At 30.7% G+C, this 14727-nt stretch overlaps 1 protein-coding gene across 4 annotated transcripts in view; it reads left to right on the top strand.

The window, feature by feature from the left end:
• The window catches only part of LOC143256658 (eukaryotic translation initiation factor 4E type 2-like), a 30492-nt gene that overhangs the window by 11211 nt on the left and 4554 nt on the right, over positions 1–14727 (top strand). Inside the window, exons 1-5 of one of the 4 annotated variants that reach the window (XM_076514158.1) lie at positions 37–90; positions 4420–4489; positions 9293–9424; positions 13166–13270; positions 14177–14329. In XM_076514158.1, coding sequence (XP_076370273.1) covers positions 4472–4489; positions 9293–9424; positions 13166–13270; positions 14177–14329 — 408 coding nt within the window. In that variant the 5' untranslated portion in view covers positions 37–90; positions 4420–4471. Of the gene's footprint in view, positions 1–36; positions 179–4419; positions 4490–9292; positions 9425–13165; positions 13271–14176; positions 14330–14727 lie in introns of those variants that run through there. The other 3 variants (XM_076514156.1, XM_076514159.1, XM_076514157.1) reach the window with 3 other exon arrangements.

Raw genomic sequence — 14727 nt, 5'->3', positions numbered from 1 at the left:
AATTAAATATTATTATGAATTACGTGTTAATTATTCAGTTTTTGTACCGTTAGAGAGAGATACGTCATATTCTCGTTTAGGATAACCAAAGTAATTTACAAGTTCGTTTTGTTTTTGTTTTTTCTGTGACTTAAATAGTGTATTGCTGTTTTATTGTTATGAATAATAAGTTTGATGCGTAAGTTGGTTTATTCATAGTGTTATTGTTTTGGTTTGTACATTATAGTTTTAATGGAAGTAAAACTTAGCATCGATATGCCATAGGGATCATTAAGCGATAGAAGTTCATAAACCTTGATTTTTTTTTTTTTTTTTTTTCATACTCGCTTTTATTAAATAGTTAATTATACTTAATATTACAGTTATTAGGTCTGAAACTTGAACTCAGAAGAAAATAAGTGAAAACGCTGCGGTGTATTGTTAATATTGTTATTGCGCTTTACATTCCATTACACAAACACAGATTCTCACAGAATACGATTAACATCTTTCGGTTAACATATGTTCATATGAGAAAGTTCCGTACCTTAGTTCAACAGTCATTTGTACCAGTTTTTGTTAGTGTCGAAAAGTACTGTTTCGTACCCAAAATATAGTTTAATAAAATGAAGTAAAGAAATTGTTTGCATATTTTGTTATTCTTAGCTTAAGAATAATAATAAATAATATACTGTGTGATTTTGAAATATTCCTTGCTTAATTGTATGTAGAATGATGATTGCTGTTGGTACCAAGCTTAATTATTATGAAGCATTTTAAAAGTAAATTAAATAATACAAAAAAACAACACAAAAAACTATACTTTACAAGGGATAATGCATATACACAATTTAAGGACAGTAAGGGGCCTTTTGGTCCATCTAGACCTTTTCATTCACTAAACTTTAAAATTCAGAGCCATTTGTTATTTTAATATTTATTAAGCCTCTTCTTAAATTAACAGTTTCCACTGTATCTCAAGGCAACCCATTTCAAAGGCCAACCACTCTGTTGCAAAAATAATGCTGTCTTAGCTGAAGAACTCATATCTTGTCAGATTCATGTTCAGATCTCCTGGTCTTACCATTCTCACTATTAAGTACAGGGTGACCAGACATTACAGTTTTGCCAGGACAAGCCTGTTTTTTTGATAGTTTGTCTGTGTGTCCCAAGAAAAGTTCTTGAGAGGTACAAAATACCCTGGCTTTTGTATAATAAAGACAGACTGACAATTACATCTATTCATGAACGCAGTAGACCAACTTGACTTTTTCATTGTTGTGTTATATACTCTCCTTCTGCAAACTCTCAAAAGTTTTGTCAGTACAAGGTTTTGTAGTTAGTGGTTCTTTAGTGGAAATAGTATAGAACAGTTCAGTGAATAAAAGTTAAATTATTTCAAATTCAAAATAATTGAAATTATGGGTAAGGGCTGAACTGTCCCGGTTTTTCGGCTTGGAAATCTGGTCACTTAATTTAAGTATGAAAAAAAAAAAAAGATGATGCATCAACAACATCAATTCTCTAAAAATCATAAACTACCCTCAGTTAGGTCTGTAACTCTCCTTTTATTTCAAGAAAAATTTCACATTGTAATCTGACATTCCTTCCATCTTGCATATCATCTTAATGGCCAGGGCTGAACTTAGAGCTGTTGAGATTCTTAACACTGTTGAAACTCACAGTATTTTAGAAATAAAAAACAAGGCATATATGCATATTTTATCATACATGCTTATGGTATGAAAATAAAATAAACAGACGTAAATGTAATATTTGCATGCTTTTAAATTTGTAAATTAATGTATCTCACAAATCAAGACCATGAAATATATCACTTCTAATACACATTAAAGAAAGATGGTTCAGTTGTTTTTGAGTCATTATTACATGCAAATCTTTTTTGACATACTTCAGCTTTGAAAAAGACCTTTCACTTGAACAGTTGAATATTGAGTGACAGGTAGATCTGAAGAAGAATTTCAGTATTTAGAAAGGATTGTTTGAAATATTTCTTGTGAATAAGGAGATACATGAAATGAGTATTACTGATATCAACATGATTATTCCTTTCCTCTAAAAATAATTCCACAACCTTTCTAAATTGAACACACTCCTTACTGAGATGCCTTTCCAAATTAGCAAAATAAAGTTTCTGTTATCTATCTGACACTTCCTGAATTTTATCATCAGTTAAAGGAAACTACATCATCTAAGAAATCAGTATTTTCAGCCACATGAGAATGAGCCTCATTTCTCTTATCAACTACTTACACAAGACAATCACTGATGGATATGAAACTAGAAGTCCTAAAGTGTTTCTTGGAATCTGTTGTACTTCTCTACTTCTGCCATAATTTAATGGATCTAATATGACTTTATTATGACAAACATGCTTGTTCCATACATTGTATTCTGATGTGCCAGATTTTTAAATTCCTGATTGTTCAAAATCAATAAAATTTTTGCAATACTTGTGTATATTCCACTTATGATTTAAATAGCACAATAGCTGTATTTTGATCTACCTTGGGTCTTGAGGCTGCTTGCTGATCACATCAAATCTTTCAAGAATGGTGAGCTACAGATAACTGAAAAATTCCCATTTCTAGTTTACATATTATGTTCACCAAATCTTATATTTTGTTTCTACTTTGTTATGCTCATTAGTAGATATACCTTCAAGTATATCCATAATTTCAGCACAACCAGATTGTAATACATTAGTAGCATTTGCATAAGGTGGGACATCTAGTCTATGAGAACTCTTTTGGCATCATTAAACTGTGATTTTGAGCTTCTCTCATAAAAGTTGCCAGCAACCTAATGATCTTGGAAAAGAACAGGTAATGTATTTGCACAAAAGCTGAAAAAAAAATCTGCTACTTGAACACAACAATCTGCAGCAACCTGGTCCACAATATTTAATGAATTTGCAGAACATATAATGAATACTGCTAGTAGACATTTTTATCTAACAAGACTTTGCATCCCATGGGAGAATTCACTCAACTGCATTGTCATAGAACTGGCCACAACAGCTTTCTCTATCAATGCCAATCATTTCAAAGAAGGGAAAAAGCAATGATACTAACTGATGACCAGTGTATCCATGAATGTCTTTTTAAAGTCAGAAATCTTTCAGAAGGACCATTATCTTTCAAATATCTATCCTAACAAGTGAGATGATCACTGTTGTTATTATCCACAGTAGAATCAATAGATACAGAAAAATATTTTGATTATTTTATCTTGGGAATAATAGTGCTTAGAATAAAATTACCAGTTATTTCAGTGACTTCCTCAAAAGTGGTGGACAATAGGTAACTTGTAAATCCACTTTGTTCATATGGTGCTGTATATGTTCTGTTGGAAGAGTGTCATACTCTGCTATAACCTCTATCATACTCAAGAAATTTCCATTTTTGGTTGAACCTACTATTTCATTGTCACCACAGAAAAGAGGCCCACAGTTACCGAAGAACCTTACTATACTTACTACTATGGAGTATTTTTCTTTAATAATTTGTTAATTCACTAGCTTGTTTTACCAGATGCTTATCAATCCTAGACATTTTTGTCTTTCACAACATTTTATAAAGTTTTGAAAGTCCAAATTACAGCATCAGCCAGGATATTTTTTAAACTATGTTGAGATAAATTTATTAAATGTTTCTAACTTGCAATGTAAAATTATCTGTTATAGTAAATTCCATTGTGTCACTAATGGTTGAAGACAGTTAATAAACATACATTTTTTCCTGTTCTTTCATCAATCCATCTATTTTAATAGGAAAGATCACATTTTAATATTAGTTAAGCTTTAATATTTACAAATTTCTTGATTAGTAAGGAACTTTTGTTAAATTTTCATTAAGTTCTCCCAAATACTTTTCTTAATTTTTTTGAAAATGTAGAATGAATCTCACCTGGCTTAGGAGCTTTACTTTCTTTAAAATTTTCAAGAAAAAATTACCAGAAAAGATGGCAGTTGTTTTCCCTAAACTGAAAACAACTTGGACAGCAACAGTTATGCCACTGGTACTGTAATATAGGAATTTGATTTTAAGTTTTAACATTAACATTTGGACTTTAATTAGTGTCCAGTGTTGTTAATCTTACTTACTGATACTTAAAGCACCTGTGGATAATGTGCTGAAAAGTAAAGACAGTTTGAGCAATTAATATGGACATTTGCCCTGTGTGCCTAACATTAGTTACGGTGCTAGTTGAGATTCACGTATATTATTTATTTGACCAATTCTTTAAGTGCAATTTATTTCTTAATGGTTACAATACAGAATTTTTGTTGTTGAGATTCTGTTAAAGATTAATTCATCTCATTTGTGTATATATATAAATGTATCTGTGCTTTTTAAATATTAACACCTTATTAGGGTAAAATATCATGGTTATCTGAAGATTTTTGTTTGTAATTAGGTTAAAAAACGAAGACAGTGGTGAAGAAGATACTGTTCAACTTTCAACAGAAATGCCAGATATAAGTCAGGTAAAAATTATAATGTGATAAAACATTATATAAAAAGGTTATTTCTTAAAATCATGTAGGGCTGTCTTCAAAAGTTTGTTAGTTGGCCAGAAATTTGAAGATAGCTGTAAACATTCTAAGGTTCATTAGGTGTTATTCACATCACATTTTTTCTTTCATCATCAGAAACTGTTTCTAACGTTTGAATAGTAATCATATGTTAAATGTCACTTACATTGGAAAATCCACTTTTTTATTTGAGTAGTGCTCATTACTTGAGCAAAAGTTGTTGTATGAAAGATAAAATACACCAACAAAAATGTTATATATAGCATCCATCTCCTTCTGTAAATTGAAGTAGACCTTTGCAGTGAAGTACCAGATGTTATGTTTAACAGCTGCATTGCTTCAGTAAAAGGTACTGAATGCCTAATGTAAAAGATGTAAGCACAGTATTAAGTTATAATAAGTATAAATTATTTGATAACAAAGGAATTGTAATGTTTAATTAAACAACATCTTTATGTTTAAAAAACTGTTAGTTTTAATCTGCTTGGAATAGTAACTGTTAAATAAAGATTTATTTTAAGTCATCTGCAGTTCATTTAATAACTTACAATAGAATGTTCTTGTAATGCAAGCTTGCTGTACATTGTTATATAAGTACTGCATGTTTAGTCATGTTCATGTGCAATAATGTTCATTTTATTATTTATTTAAATTATAAAAGCATGATTACTGTTCTGTGCAATACATTTTTAAACTGCTTGTGAATATTTTATTTTATTTATGATTTATGTGAAGTGTCTGTAAAATAAAAAGATTTTCAGTTGAATATTAATTAGTTGTTATGGTGATGTCATCAGGAAGTTATGCAAATCAGTGCTGTTTAGGGTATAAATCTTTGTTCAGCAATGTGTTTCAAACCTTTGAAGGTGAAAATTCACTCTTCATCACAGCTTTAAAATAGAGTAATGTTTGTAATTGATATTGAACATTTACAGATGTTGAAAGTTTTGGGTTTTCCACCTATATATTTATGATGTAATTTCTTTATATAGTTTTATTAGCAAGTATATTTATTATTTAGATAAAAATCTTGTTGATATGGAATCATTTTTTCACAAAAATAAAATGTTGTAAATTTGTGTATAAAAATTAATATAAGTAAAGGATATTGACTTGTACCATGGAACAAGTTTTATTTTTTAGATATCTTGCCTTTGTTACTGAAGTCTTGGAAATGAAAATATTTTGGCAAATGTTGGTAATTAAAATGAAAATCAATTTTGAAATAAAGGTACTTCATAATTTCATCATTTAACAAGTGATTTCTGATGTAACTAGAGCACATTTATTTAACTATTCTAAGCCTTTCAAATCTACCATTTTGCTGTGTTTTTTGTAAGTTTCTCAGAATACAATTTATGGTGAATTGAATAGAATAGTAGAGGGAAGTCCTGAATTGGAGAAGTACTTACAACAATAAAATTACTTTTATTTAGGATGAGTGAGAGGAAATCTTTATGAAAAATTTGGCTTTTGGCTGTCAGACATTCTAGTGTGATTTCACTAAGTATGCACTACTTTTCTGTGAAATGCTTTTTCCATACAAATGTCAGGAGTTATAAAAAATGACTTGTACATCCAGGTGATAATAATGAAGATAAACAAACTTTTAATTTCAGCCAGCTTTTCAGTATTGCATCTTCATCAGGACTAGTAGTACAAGTAATTTTTATAGTATTAGCCCTGATGAATCTACAATGGTGCATTGTTGTCTAAAATAATAATAATATATATATTTTAATCTGAAACAGAAAGTTCATTTGTTTCTAACTTTATTGTCAAAATGTCTTAAATCCTTCCACTGTGCATTACAAATTCTGAAACAAACAACAGAATGTCAGAAGTTTTAGTTTGGAAATTGACCTGTAAATACAAAGTCGCATAATGTTTAGAATGCAGCAGTTGTGAATGTGATCACGATAGATACCTGATGATAGTGAGAAACTATGCTCATTTTTATGTAGAGCTTGTTTACAAAGAAAGTCTCAGTGCTTATAAAGCAGCTTTTTCAGATGACAATAAGAGGAAATTTCCTGTCAGTAGTCAAATCAAGAATAGGGTGAACAACCTAACACAGACAAGGAGGAAAGTAACAAAAAATAAACACTTTCTCTAGATCTGGATCCTGGTTGAAGTAAGAGGAGATTCATGATAATAGTAGCAGGACTACTTCCTAAAACATACAAAACTAAATATTATAGTATGATGACAAAAAATGTTGTGTAAATAATTTTATATTTTTTGAGAATGTCAAATCATCAAAAATCAGTGGCTTACTTGAGAAATCATACATGGTTGAAGAATGCATCTGTTGATTATTGCTGATTAAAATATTTCAGCAGAAATAAATTATAACTTGACAAGGAATCATCAACAGAAGACAAACAGTAAATGAATGATGTAGAGTTAAAAAAATTATTGTAATGAAAGATTGAAGTGACAGGAAGCAGGTTTTTAGACAGAGCCAACTAACAAGAAGAGCAAGGAAGATCACTGTCAGGGTTTATATAGGTGAGCATTGTTCGTCGTCATCCAAATCAGAGCAACCAAGATCACTGTCAGGGTTTATTAAGGTTGTGAGTATTGTTCGTCATCATCCAAATCAGAGCAACCAAGAAGATCACTGTCAGGGTTTATGTAGGTGAGCATTGTTCGTCATCATTCAAATCAGAGCAACCAAGATCACTGTCAGGGTTTATTAAGGTTGTGAGTATTGTTCGTCATCATCTAAATCAGAGCAACCAAGAAGATCACTGCTAGGGTTTATATAGGTGAGCATTGTTCATCATCATCTAAATCAGAGCAACCAAGAAGATCACTCTCAGGGTTTATATAGGTGAGCATTGTTTGTCATCATACAAATCAGCCTGATTTTGATGTAACTATTCTGTTGTACAGCTTTTAACCTTTCCAAGTGCAACAAAATCATCATGAGATTGTACCTTACCCATTCCTGTAACTTACATTGCTTCTCCACATTTGTTGGTACCCTGCCCACTAAGCAAATAACTGCAGTTTTCTCTAGTGAAGTGAGAGATTGCTTGTTAAAAGTAATACTAAGAAGTTTTGCATAGTAAATCTTCTTTCTCTTTATAACTGACTAAATCTAGTTTAGAGAAAATTTAAAAGTAATTTAATCATAGAAATATAACACTGAAATAAACTTTGATTGTATTCTATGTGGAATAGCTAACGAAGAATGATAAGCAGTATATACATGTCATTTGTAATATAGTTTTCTCGAATGCAGCATAAATTTGTCAGAAAAATGATATAGTTGGTTTTAGCATTGTTTAGAAATACACATAGATTTGAAATGCTTCTGGTACAAAGCTAATTTTTAAATATGTGATGCATACTATTGACAGAAAAATAAAAATTATCGAAATTTGCCTTGAATGGACTATATATGTTCTCTATTTATCTTTCCATTGGGTGAGAATTTGTTTCCTGTCTAACCATGTTATCAAAGATGAGTGAAAATGTTTTGAAATTAAAATTTATGTTGTATTTTAGGTGAGTAGAAAATTGAAAGAGAATATGTTAGTTAAAGGAAATAAAAATGTTATGATGTTTAATAGATGAAAGATTTCAGTCGGTAGTAAATTGTTAAAATGTATTGCTTTGGTTTGTTCACTGTAGATTTACTCCTTATAAATGTCAGTTAACTCTTGAGTTTTAAATGACTTTCCTTTTATTTCTTAACAAGTTGTAGGACATAGATTGAATGTACTGAAGAATAGCTCCAGTTTAGGTAGAAGCTTCTGTATAAAAAATAATTATAAGAAATGAAGGACAAGCAAAAATAGCTAATGTGATGTTAGTTCAAAGTACTGTTATTTTTTTTTTTTTTTGGCTATATTTTGAATACTAAAGTAATAAAATTAAGATTATTTTAACTTCAGTGTAAATAAACCTTATATAGGTATGAGTTATTACATTTATTTCTAATTAACTCATACTAGCAGATACTGTTCCCTTTCTGCTTGTGTTAGTAATTACTAATTGTAGTATTCATACCTCATTGGAAAAAAATTAAAAAAATTTCTGAAAAAGAATTTTTTGTGTGGAATATTGCACGAGAAAAGTGTTCATATTGTATTCTTTAATCATACATGACTCATTGCATCAAAATGAGCTCAAAATTTTCATGAATTTTACTGATATAAACTGATATAGAATGTTTTTATATTAAAAGTGGTGCTGTTTATGGAAAATTAATGTTTTTTTTAAGAACTCCAGTTACTCAATACTACATTTAAAAATTATTATGATAAAGATATAATCAAACTCACGTACAGTCTGAGTGAAAGCTGTGTTCTTGTAGTGAGGAGAGTACTGTTATTTCATATTGCTTTCTGGTTGTTACATGCACCAGTTATTTTTCTAATTGTCTGAATCTTGAATACCCAAGGGGAGGAATTTTTTTATGGATTTTTGTTTGTGGTGCCATTTGGTAGATTGTACATGATATATTGGTATGTTGAGAAATTAGTTATCAAAATGATTATACAAATGTGTAATCAAAGCAGGAAAACCTTGTTTTCATTCAAATTATTGTTTTCTCCTTTATACCATTTTCACATTTTACCCATCTGATACTGATAATTTGAAACTACGGCACATAAGCAGTGCCTCCTGAAAATAAGGATTTTGTAAACTAGAAATGGCTAATAAGTAATAGTGATTAAACAAAGGACATCAGTTAGTTGAAGTTCGCTGTTTATAACAAAATATGCACTTTATTTTCTAAAGATAAAAAAAGATCCACCACAACAAGAATCCGGTGAACACCATCTTCAGTTCAGCTATGCTTTTTGGTACTGTAGACAGCCTCGTTTACGAAGTTATGATCAAAACTTGAAAATGATTGGTACTTTTAACACTGTGAGTATTTGTCAGTGATTTCAACTAATCACCTAATATAATATGAACAACAAATACAACTATAACAAGATAATCTTAAAATGTAAAGAAATGGTTTAAGTTTTGGCAAAGGGAAAATAATTTAATAGTCACCATTTTAACTAACTGATTGTCATCATTTGAAAGAAGCATCGACCATATTGTTTTTTCTTCAGAAGATTTTTAACAATTCTTTGTATTAATGCCATATATATTTTGTAGATTTGATATTATAGGGTATGTTGTAATTTTGATCTAAAACACAAAAATAGCTCTGCATAGAATATCAGTACACACAATATAACAGGAATATTGTTTGAAATAGTAATGAACTGCAAAATGTATTTACCTATTTTTTAAACCCAAGGAATATTTTGAGATTTAAAAAGTAACATATCTAGGTCTTTGTAGATATTGCCTTACTTTGATAACATAATAAATTTATGTTAACCAAATTTTTATGTTTTGAAATGTTTTTTATTTTATGAAATGAATATTTCTGATAGTAAAGGAAGTTACATGACAGTTGGTAAAAAATGTAATGTCTGCCCTTTATGTTTTTGGTAGCTATGTAAAAAAATAAGTTCCTAATAAATTTTACTTTTTGTTGACAAACTGAATTAGTGTAGTGGCAATATTCAGTATTTAGGTATTGGTACTTTAATAATATTCAAGGTGTTTTTATGGTTCTTTTTGTGAATATTGTATGACAAAGATTATAATTATGACCATTGAACAGATGTATCGCTACTTTGGTATAGGAAAAAATAAATGGAGTATCATGTATGTGAGAGTATTTCAAAACAGTTTTTATATTCTCTTGTAGGAAACTATATTAAACATTTGTGAACTTCTAAAATGTTTTTTCACTCTTGTTAACAGTTTTTATAACAAAGCTACATTAACTCTACTAAAAGAAAGTTGGTAAAACAAGTGATAGAACATTCTAACTTAACACATTGCAGATTGGTCATGAGTGTGCTTGTATTTTGTGCAGATTGTCTTTGTGTACCATTTATTAAAACATTGAGTTTGAAAAGAGTCGTACACATTTTATTTTGTTCATAACTGAACTATATTTTTATTGCTTATTTGAAACTTACCAAGAATGTTCATGAAGACACCTAGTAAATTTTTAAAGAATGATATCTTGTAAAACATTTTATATGGAGAGAAACCACACAAAACTTGCATATGTATTGCTTTTCAATTCTTTTCACATGGGCATTACAAACTCTGCAGGCTCTGGTAGGTTATTTCTTTTTTCTTGTAGATGAAACGAACACAGAAATATGCAGCTTTATGTTACCAGACAGTCTTTCTAAGGGATCCTTATGTGGGGTTTTCCTTATACCTTCAGAAAATGAACTTGGTTCATTCCTTTCTAGTTCCAAAAAACTTCTTTTTCTTATTTAGTAATTCACTTGCTACAGTGGAACTTTATATATTTTATTTTTTCTGTTGATTCAGGGCTTTATAGATTATATATGAATTAAAAGGCTGCAATATATTAAATAAAGTACTACTTTTCTGTCCATTTCACTGTTTTTCTGAGAATGGGGTGGTATGAGAGGTACTGATTTTTATGACCAACACCTTTCATGTGGGCTTGTATTGAAGAAAACACACAGGTTGTTTTTATTTTTTCTCTAGTTATTCTATTTTTCTTTCCTGTGGTAAAAGCAGATGAGTCATGGACTGTTGAAACCATTTTCACTTCTTTCTTGTCTTTCTATGTGAAAACAAGTACAACACCTTTTCTACAGGAAGCTGTTTCGCTTGTTTCATTTTTGATAATACTTCAGGCTTGGCAGCAACCCTCAGTTCACTGTGATTTTCCTCAGGCTCTTGGTTTTTGTTCTAGGAGCAGGTTTACAATGGAAGTACTGTTGTAATAGTTGTTTTGGTATACGTGGTGCCACAATCCAAGATTGATAGCAAGAACTAAGATAATAGCTTTTTCCCCTTACCAGTGAGAAATCTTCATGTTGCAAATATAATCTCTGTTTCTCTTACACACCATTCTCATCAGTTAGCCATATTTCACAATTTTTACAGTGTTGTACAGTCAGACTTTTGGATGTCCTCTCTATATAATCATGCCCTCATAAAATGACAACTGTAGCTTTGGTTGATATAGTGTTCTGAATTTATTGAGGAAGTATTCCAGTACTGGTTGAATATTGAAGGATCTGCCTGAAGACTCATCCATTTCTGTTTATCATTGAAATGCCAGTTTGATCAAATCTGTTTTTGCTTATTATCTGTGAAAATATTGGGCTTATATAACAAAAGCAGATCTGTTGACCAATAATATTTCTAGTTATATTTCCTCATCTGTCCTGTTAAATATTAGGCTCTCGTTTTATTAAAAACCACATCATGACCAACTGACTTTTATTTTGAGTTACATCAGCCATCATTAATTAAGGTACACTCAGTGGCTACTTTATTACATACACCTATCTATTACTGGGTAGGACCCCCTTTTGCCTCCAAAACAGTCTAAATTCTTCATGGCATGAATTCAACAAGATGTTGGAAACATTCCTTAGGGATTTTGGTCCATGCTGACTTGCTAGCATCATGCAGTTCATGAACATTTGTCAGTCACTCATTCATGCTGCAAACCTCCCATTTCATCTCATCCCAAAGATGCTCTAGTGGATTGAGATTTGGGGATTGTGCAGGTTACTGGAGCACATTGAAGTCAATGTCATATTTGTGGAACCAGCTTAAGATGATGCATCCTTTGTGACATGGTGCATTATCCTACTGGAAGTAATAATTCAAAAATGGTAGACTGTGGCTGTAAAGGGTTGCACACTGTCAGAAACAATGTTTAGGTATACTGTGGCATTTAAATTATGTTCATTTGGTATTAAGGGACTTAATGTATGCCAAGAAATCATTCCCCACACCATTACACCACCACCACAATCCTGTACCATTGATACAAGGCAGGATGGATCCATGAATTCATGCTGCTTATACCAAATTTAGATCCTACCATCTGCATGTTACAGCAGAAATCAAGATTTGTCAGACCAGGTGATAATTTTCCATTCTTCTGTCATCCAGTTTTGGTGATCCTGTGACTACTGTAGCCCATTTGTTTCAAGGTTCATTGTGTTGTGCATTCAGAGATGTCCTTGTGCATACAACCATTGTAAAGAGTGATTATTTGAGTATTTGTGACCTTCCTGTCAGTTTGAATGAATCTGACCATTCTCCTCTGACCTCTTTCATTAACAAAGTGCTTTCACCCACAGAACTGCTGCTCACTGGATATTTTTTGCACCAACCTCTGTAAACATTTAGAGACTGTAGTGAGTGAAAATCCCAGGAGATCAGCAGTTTCTGAGATTCTGGAACCATCACGTCAGACACCAACAATCATTCTATAGTCAAAGTCACCTAGATCATGCATTTTCCCCATTCTAATGTTTGGCCGAACAACAACTGAACCTCTTGTATATGTCTGCATGCTTTATATATTGAGTTGCAGCCACATGATTCACTGTTTGGCTACTTGCATTAAAGAGCAGGTGTACCTAATAAAGTGGCCACTGAGTGTATATTGATGGTAAAGAATGTCACTTAGTGAAGTTTTTATGACATTAATGAGTGGTTACATAGGAACCAATAAACTTAATTCATTTGTAATCTTTGTGACAAATAAGGAAAGTGAATTCATCAATATTTCCTGTCGTATTTTTACAGGTTGGAAAGTTTTGGTCCTTTTACAGCCATCTTGTCAGACCTTCAGAGCTGACTGGACAGATTGATTTTCATCTCTTCAAGGAAGGAATCAGGCCTATGTGGGAGGCTAGTAGTAAATTTCCTATTGAAGTTATAGTTATGTGCAACAAAATTTATATTTTAAGACTGTAAACACAACTATTATATAATACGTTTTACTGCTATTCATCCAAAGTACACTTGTATGAGCTAAATGATTTGAGGGATTAACTTATTTCTTTCATTTATGTATGTTCTCTTGTGGCAATTTGTCATTTTGTCTTGAAAATTTAATTTATGGGCATAAAAAATGATTAAAGTTATGTACAAAGAAACACATAAGAAAAAAAGATGCGATAAATCACAGCAAGAAATCTAATAACTGTAATGCTTTTGTATTCATGAAGCTTTTAAATATAGTTTAATTTTTGCTTATAATTACATGATTATAACATAATTGTTGTATTTCTCTGTAATTAGCATAGATATTTCAAGACTTAAGAAACTCGTTAAATTCAAATCAGTATTAAAACTAAATTTTGAAGATGTATATTGTAATGGATATTAAGACAAACTTAACACTGTTTAATCCATAAATTGGGACTTGTAGGTGTATAACTATATAAACAGTATTTTTGTGAAATTATGGCAATTCCTTCATTGTTGGCTGCACATTATGAAATTGACATCATAATCCCATAGAAGAGGTAATTTGTTTTATTGTAAATATTTTTACTTCATTTGATCGAAATCACTTTTAATAAGTTAAAATGAGAGTTACAAAAGAAACTCATTCTGTTAAATTTATTTTAAAAAAATTATGTTAATCTGTAACTCATATATACAAAAAATATAACACTGAGGTTTTGACAAGTAATAGTTTCATTGGGATATTTTATGCATGAATTTTGTAATGAGTAAAATATGAAACTGTGTACAAAAGTTTACTCGTAGGTTACAAAACCTGTACCTGTTAATTGTTTGAAACAAAAGGATGAAGCAAACAGAAATGGGGGTCGGTGGGTCTTACGGTTAAGAAAAGGCTTAGCTTCACGTTGTTGGGAAAACCTTATTCTAGCAATCTTGGGTGAGCAGTTCATGGTGGGAGAAGAAATATGTGGAGCTATGATAGCAGTGCGTTTCCAGGTAGTTTGTTTTTTCATTGTAAAAAGTAAATTTCACTTAACATTTTATTGTATCATATTTCTATATTTGATTTCTAATAGGCATAAATATAAATACCAAAACCACAGGTATTTTTCAGAAACCTGTTTTTGAGCTCTATGTTAAGAAATTATTTGCATTGTTATTTCACAACCTTTCTTTTAATTTTTCTTTGTATTTCAGGATTTTATTTTTCTTGAAGACTAGTTGTATGTTTAGAATATTAAGTGTAAAACTGTTCAGTTCTTTTTTTGTTTTGTTTTTGCAATTTAATGTGTGAAAGATATCAGATTTTAACTTGTTAATTTGTGTTATACAGTAAAAGCTTTATCATCTTGTTTTTGCCAGGCTTAAGCAGTACCAGATAGGTGAACATTCTG

This window comes from Tachypleus tridentatus, chromosome 7 (assembly GCF_004210375.1).
Source record: "Tachypleus tridentatus isolate NWPU-2018 chromosome 7, ASM421037v1, whole genome shotgun sequence".
In the NCBI taxonomy this organism is placed as follows: domain Eukaryota; kingdom Metazoa; phylum Arthropoda; class Merostomata; order Xiphosura; family Limulidae; genus Tachypleus; species Tachypleus tridentatus.
Note: the sequence above shows the minus strand (reverse complement) of the source record. Positions and strands in the feature narration are given on the sequence as shown.